Source organism: Apis dorsata, unplaced genomic scaffold (assembly GCF_000469605.1).
Source record: "Apis dorsata unplaced genomic scaffold, Apis dorsata 1.3 scaffold_949, whole genome shotgun sequence".
Classification (NCBI taxonomy): domain Eukaryota; kingdom Metazoa; phylum Arthropoda; class Insecta; order Hymenoptera; family Apidae; genus Apis; species Apis dorsata.
Genome location: NW_006264058.1, coordinates 137,477 through 144,905, shown reverse-complemented (window position 1 = coordinate 144,905; position 7,429 = coordinate 137,477). Strand labels below are relative to the sequence as shown.

The 7,429-nt window shown below is 21.2% G+C and overlaps 2 protein-coding genes across 2 annotated transcripts in view; one reads left to right on the top strand and one right to left on the bottom strand.

The window, feature by feature from the left end:
* LOC102677078 (venom acid phosphatase Acph-1-like) overlaps positions 1-2,616 on the top strand; it is a 3,551-nt gene extending 935 nt beyond the window's left edge. The window contains exons 2-6 of the mRNA XM_006623819.2: positions 289-390; positions 507-766; positions 1,378-1,540; positions 1,771-2,094; positions 2,273-2,616. Coding sequence (XP_006623882.1) covers positions 289-390; positions 507-766; positions 1,378-1,540; positions 1,771-2,094; positions 2,273-2,488 — 1,065 coding nt within the window. The 3' untranslated portion in view covers positions 2,489-2,616. The remainder of the gene's footprint in view (positions 1-288; positions 391-506; positions 767-1,377; positions 1,541-1,770; positions 2,095-2,272) is intronic.
* Positions 2,617-6,186: 3,570 nt separating this feature from the next.
* Positions 6,187-7,429, bottom strand: part of LOC102677228 (probable low-specificity L-threonine aldolase 2) — a 3,039-nt gene continuing 1,796 nt past the window's right edge. Inside the window, exons 4-5 of the mRNA XM_006623820.2 lie at positions 6,922-7,326; positions 6,187-6,724 (exon numbers count right to left, since the gene is read on the bottom strand). Of these exons, the coding sequence (XP_006623883.1) occupies positions 6,252-6,724; positions 6,922-7,326 (878 nt within the window). The 3' untranslated portion in view covers positions 6,187-6,251. The remainder of the gene's footprint in view (positions 6,725-6,921; positions 7,327-7,429) is intronic.

Genomic DNA, 7,429 nt, shown 5'->3' with positions numbered 1-7,429 from the left:
TTTTTTTTTTTTTTTTTGTAAAAATACAAAAAGAATTATCAATGATAATGTATAATAAAATTCTATTTTTGACCATTAATCAATGCGAAATAAATTGATTTCAATATTTTATCGAACGGAGAACAAAAAATAATTATCAAAATATTATTTTGTTTAATTATCGTTGATAAACGTGTGAAATGATGAAAAGTAGTTTTTTTTTTAAAAATAGTCTTTGGATAGCGTGTGCACTTGATATTTTCTATTCATTAACATTCCATTTCAATGATCCTCCCTAAAAATTTTCAGATATTTAGACATGGCGATCGGACACCAAGCAAATTAGAAATATATCCTAAAGCACCTCATAATTCTATTTACGAGTCACTTGGTTATGGCCAATTAACCGATGTAAGTATATTTTAAACACTTTTAATTCTTCGTTAAATCAATGGAAAATTTTGCATTCAATTGATAAGTTTTCATTATTAAACATTTATTTTTTATCTTTTCTATTTCCTATTTAGAAAGGGAAAATAAGAGAGTTTCAGCTTGGTGCGTTGTTAAGAGCAAAGTATAGTAAATTTTTAGGTGGTCACCATACGTTTGGCAGTGTGTATGCCTATAGTTCGGATGTCGATCGAACAAAAATGTCGTTGCAACTGGTTCTGGCCGGTATATATCCACCTATGATTGACGAAGAAGGACACATCCGTTTGTCACCTATACCCGCTTATTATATGCCAAATATCGTGGACAACATAATGTTTTCGTCGTTATGTCCGAAGTAAGTATAAATCGCAATCATCACTGATGATATTCGATGAAAAAATTATATTCACAAGTTCCATTCAATTTCTCCATTGGCTCTAATCATTTGATTTCTGAAAAGATAAAAATCGATTTTAAAATTAGATTTACTTGTAAGGAATATGAAAATAATTAAATACTAAATGTTGCGTATATATTTTCTATTATCTCGCAATGAGATAAAAAAAATTTATTACTTGAATACAATTCTATCGCGATATTTTTTTTTTTTTTTTATAAAAAAGAAAGAATATAATGATGATAAGATAAACTTATTTTTTTTTTCCACTATGATAAATTTTTTTTTTCTATGGATATTAATTAGAGAATTGGAGAATTAATATAAAACAAAAAAATAATCTCATGATTCTTGATTTTTTTATGATTAAAAGATCTCCTTTTATATTTTTCAATTTTTAAGGATAAATAATTTATATTTATATTTTTTTATTTTATATTATATTTTTTTCCCGAAAGATGAATAGAATAATTTTCGCAAAAATTAAACTCTTTTAGTTTTTTTATTAATAAATCATATGCCATATGCTTTACATTTTACTCTAATTATTATAAAAATGTTTCTTATAGGTACATAAAAGAATATTTCAGAGTATCCAATTTGCCCATAATTCGTAAAGAAATATTAAAAAACAAAGATCTTTTAAATTATCTTAAAGAACACACTGGTTTAGATATGATAATCAATCCACTTCTTCAAATATATAAATTGTACCATTTTTTGATGTCACAGGTATGAAATTTTTTATTATATACAAAGAAAGTAAAGATTACTTTCGATTTTAATGTACTTGTTTATAATGTAATAATAATACGTAATAATACGTAAATTTTAATGGAATAAAAAAATATGTAAAAATATTTTATTTTTATCATTTTATATTTTTTACAACTATAATGGCAATTAACGATAATTTTTAAATATTATAACGATTATAATATTTTTAAATATTATATTTGTAGATAAGCATGAACATCGCCCTTCCGGAATGGGCAACCGAGAACGTTCGAAATAGAATAGAAAAACTCGTGGCATTAGAATACAATATTTTATCTTACAATACGTTAATGAAACGATTGAATGGAGGTTTTATTATAAAAGAATTTTTAAAAAATCTAAATAAACAGAATGAAAATGCACCCAAGATTTATGTATACAGTGGACATGAATTAAATATTGCAGCTTTTGCCAAAGCACATAATTTAATCGAACCAAAACTGCCTGCCTTTGGGTCTGCAATTATAGTCGAAAAATTGCGAAATCAATGTGGTGTGGCTTATATTCAAGTAAGTTTTATTAAGTTGTATATAAATAAAATATAAATAAAATATTTTTTAACTCTATTTATATTAATTATAACATAAAAGCAATACGCAAATATTTAAATTTTAAAATTTATTGTCATTTTTTTTCTTTTATATATTGAATTATATGATAATGTTATAAAATTTGCTTGTTTCACAGATGCATTTGTGGACTGGAGTTACGGAACAATTAATTACTTATAAAATTCCCAAATGTGAAAAAATATGTCCTTATAACAAATACTTAAAGCTTATCGAACACGTTATTCCTTTTGATGAAGAAATAAATTGTTTATGGAATAATGTATCGATAAATACTTTACAAACATATTACGATGGTGATAAAATGCCTATATACAATATTTTGTCGTTATAATCTTACAGTTTGAGACCAATCGCGATCATATATCCACAAGGGATATGAAACTCGAGTTTCGTCTCATTTTTGTTAATAGAAAAATCTTTTTTTGATAATGAGCGAAAAATACCAAATATTTGAAAAAATTTATGACATCATTCGTTTCCTGCGTTATCTAGACTGATTTCTCTCTAGGAATCATTTACAAGCATATATCTACAAAATAGCTAAGGACAAAAAATAGCTAAGGATATAATGAATAAATATTATATAAAAATATAAAATAAAAATATGAATTTTGAAATTTGTTCTATTATAAGAACATCATATCGTATTGTATCATAAATCATATTCGTATATGTATAAATGTACATATATATACATTTAATCATATAAATTATATAAATAATATATTTATTACAATTCAATAACTAATGAAATAATATTATTAATAAAAAAAATATTAACAAAGATAAAATTCAAGTTCACTTAAGCTATAAAATTTCAACGATTTAAGATTTTTGAAATTTTTAATTAATAAATTAATCGAAAATGATAAAATTGATTAAATATAGAAACCGTCTTTTAAGCGTATATTTTGCAGAGAAAGAATAGACAAAAAGATCAAATAGTGAGAGAAAGACAGAAAATAGCATAACAAAAAAGAATAAAAATAGTAGATAAACGATAGAAATAGAATAAGAATTAAAACCGTCAACGCTATCTCTTGAGTACGAAAGACATTTTTTCAAGTGATAAAGTAGAATAAGAATTGGAAATTAAAGACATCTCTTGAGTATTTTTAAAAAAGTTTTACAACAGATGTCTGATATTTGAGAGATAATATTAGAAGTCGAGTTCTTACTTTATCTTTATTCTTTTTCTATTATTTTCTATCTTTTTTTTATATATTTAATTTGCAGCATATATTTAATTCTGAAGATGGCATTGATTTCAGTATTTTTATCCTATTTATTTTCCTTTTACTATTCGTTCTTCTTGTTTATTCTTTCTTTGCAAAATTTAGGCGCATGTTAAACAAAATATTGCATGTCAAGTGAATATACTTTCATTATTTCTCTTTCAAAAAATAATGTATCTTAGTCTTAATCTATCATAAAAAATATAAATATTACGTTCTCAATTTTACATTCTCTAGAAGAATAAATCTCGGAAAACAATATATCTTGATATATGATGCGAATATTTCATTACGGAATTAAACGAAAAAAATAAGAATTTTAAAATATTCGATCAAAAAATGATACTATTGAAAATTTGTCGAATCTATCACATTATTTGTAATTTTATAAAACATACAGTTAATAATCAAAATATTAACTATTATTATATATAGAACAATTTATATGATGTATTATATAATTTTTTTAATAAAAAATATATAAACAGAGAAAGATTATAAATTATAAAATTATAAAATATAAATTCACAAATTACTTTTATATACTGCATTTATAAAATATATTCAATCTATAATATTATATATATCTCATTCTATTTCGTCATTTAATTCTTTAATTTATAATCATTCCATATATAAATAATTTTTAAATATTTGAAAAGTCACATGTAAATATTATTTTAAAAGAATAAAAATACAAAAATTTAATTTTAAAAATATAATTTTATTTTTAAAAATATAGTTTACAATAAAATCAATTTTCATTACAAGATTAATTTAAAAATTAACATTTCATTTCCAGGTAAACAATGATTTTAAAATTATAAATAAAAATTTAATGAAAAGTAAATTATAAATATACATAATAATATTTTCTCTTATTTTTAAAAATTTTTTAAAATATTTTATTAAAATATTTTATTAAAATATTTAAAATAAAATTCTAATTACTTTTATTAAATAATTTTTTATAACTAAAAAAATATATGATAATGAAACTATCATTTTTCTTGCTTGTTTTACAATAATTTATATAAATATAATCATATATAAGCATAGATAAAATGTATACAAAAATTCTGTAACAAAATATTTGTTATTTATAATTTTACATTGAAATTTAGTTTCAATCATTATTACTTTATAATTTTATTTTGAATCAAATTTATAATATGAAAATGATATTAAAATGAATAAGGATAATATCTGATAATATCTTATTCATGGAACAAAAAAATATATTGTATGTGTTCATTAAATAAATAAATTAAATAAATTTATATACATAAATTACATTATATAAATTTGTTTTAATCTGTTATATCTTTTATATTTTGCAATGTAAATAATTGAAAAATAAAATTACAAGAAAAATATCCTTAAAATTTTATCTGAGACATAAAATTTATATAAAACAAAAATTAGTATATTAAAATAATAATTTAGTAAATTAAAGCTTTTTTTTTTAATATTCATATAAAATTCTTTGTTTTATCCTTGTTTTATGTAATCCTCATGTTTTATATCTTGAGGAAATTATTGTTCTACAATCTTGTTATTGAGAAAATAATAAATTAATGATACTTTTATTCCTGTTATTCAATTCATCTAGTTTTTAACATCTAGTTTTTAACATATATACATATATATATATAAATATGTTTTGTTTTTATACATATGTTTTTATAAATATGTTATTGTTTTTATTAGATTTTAAATGTTATTCTTATCCATCAAATGAATTAAAATATGAAATAGCTTGTATGTATTAATAAGTAAATAGAATTTTTAAATCTTTATTTATCATTTCGGGAAAATCAAATCAATAGATAGATAAAATTTTTTAATTTTTCTTTATCTATATTATTTTAGGAAAATCAAGAGCTTTAGTTATACATAAGAGATACATTAAAGAAATATTATTATGTAGATTATAAACATTTACATACAAAATTTTTTTTTAACTCAAATATAATTTCATAAATATTTTTCTAATATCAAATGTATCTAAAACATTGCTAACTCTATGTTTTATATTGATAGTGTTTTCATAATAACAGAGGTTACATTTTATTATAAAATTCCCTACATTTTATTATAAAATGTTAGGAAAAAAATCTCTGAATTAAGAATGAATTAGCAAAATATTATTTTGGAATGAGTTTATGATTTATTATAAAAGTTTAAAAATTGTATTAAAAGTTAGATAATTCTTGCTTGCATTTTAAATTGAATAACATGATATATGCTATTCAAATCATCATAATTTGTAAAAAATAATAGCTTATGTAAAATTCTTGGAAATTTCGCATAAAAATTATCATATGGTGATTTTCTTTTAATATATTTAGATAATATTCTTTTTCATATTATTTCTTTTATTTTGATTTTCCGTGGATGTCATCATTCAAAAAACTTGAATAAATGTTGACAATGATCATCAAAATATCAAACATCATTATCCAATTTAAATTCATCTGCTTGAGATATTTTTTTTTAGCATCTTATATCTTTCTGAAAATTTATTTAAATTTACATATTTATCTATAAATTATAATTACATATAAATTCATATAATTTGCATACTTTTTGCATATTTACAAATTCAAAATATTATTTTTCCAACCAGTTTATCATTCTTCTCATGTTATGTATTTTGATAGAATTTTATTTAATTATATATAGTAATATTCATTACTATTTTATATTCATATTATATATTATTCATTATTATTCATAAATAATACATCGTAAATAAATCATCATCTTCATATATCAAAAAATACAGGATATACTATGAAAACGAATTATACATATTTCATTAACTAATTTTATTAACAACTAATAAATATAATATAATTAAAATTTAGGATCTAGTTTTTTAATAACATGTATAATTTTTTTAATAGCCAATTTTAATTCATCATCTCCGACTTCAAAAGAAAGTACAAACCTTATGAGTGATTCGTTCATTACCATACATTTCACAATAACATCTTTGTCATTATTATCATCATTATTAAGTTCTTGCAAACAGTTAGAGAATATTTTTGCATGAACAATATTAGAATCAACTTCCATGAAAACCATATTTGTTTGTACAGTAGTTAAATCAACTAAAAATACTGATGATTGTATATTATGTATTGCAGATGCAAGAGTGAAAGCTCTTTTATGATCATTGGCTAAATTTGGAATGTGTTCAAGAGCTACAAGTCCAGCTGCAGCAAGAATACCAACTTGTCTCATACCACCACCAAGCACTTTTCTTATTCTTCTTGCATTTTCAATAAATTGTTTAGTTCCACAAAGAAGGGAACCTACAGGAGCACCTAAATTGAAATATTTTTTCTTTTTTGATTCTATAAATTTATTTCAAATTAAAAATACTTTATAAATATTACTTATTATGAAAATATATATGATATATTATATCATAATTTTTAAAAATAAAAAGATATTTACAAAATATATAGAAAGAAATTAATTATTTTAAAAGATATAATAGAAATTGTAAGGAAATAAATACCTAAACCTTTACTGAGACAGAAAGTTACAGAATCAAAACCTGAAACAATATCCTTTGCAGCTATCTTTGATGCTATACTTGCATTCCATAATCTAGCTCCATCCATATGCAATTTCAAATTATGTTTTTTGCAAAATAATACTAATTCATTTATCCAATTTTGTGGAACAATTTTTCCATTAATTGTATTCTCTACAAGTACTAGTTTTGAAATAGGCTCATGATCTCTATTTCTCCGAAGTTTAGATTCCAGTTCTTGAAGATCAAAAGTGCCATTATTGTTATTTTTTAATGTCCTAAGATTTACTCCTGCAATTTGAGCACTACCAGTCTGTTCATGTAATAAACAATGAGCAAGATCACCACAATATGCCTCACTTCCACGAACATCACAATGGACCATTACTAAAATTTTAGAAAATATTTTTTATAAATAAATTGAAGATTAAATAGAAATTAATTAGATTTAAAAATAATAAATATTTTTACTAATAATATTAACTAATAA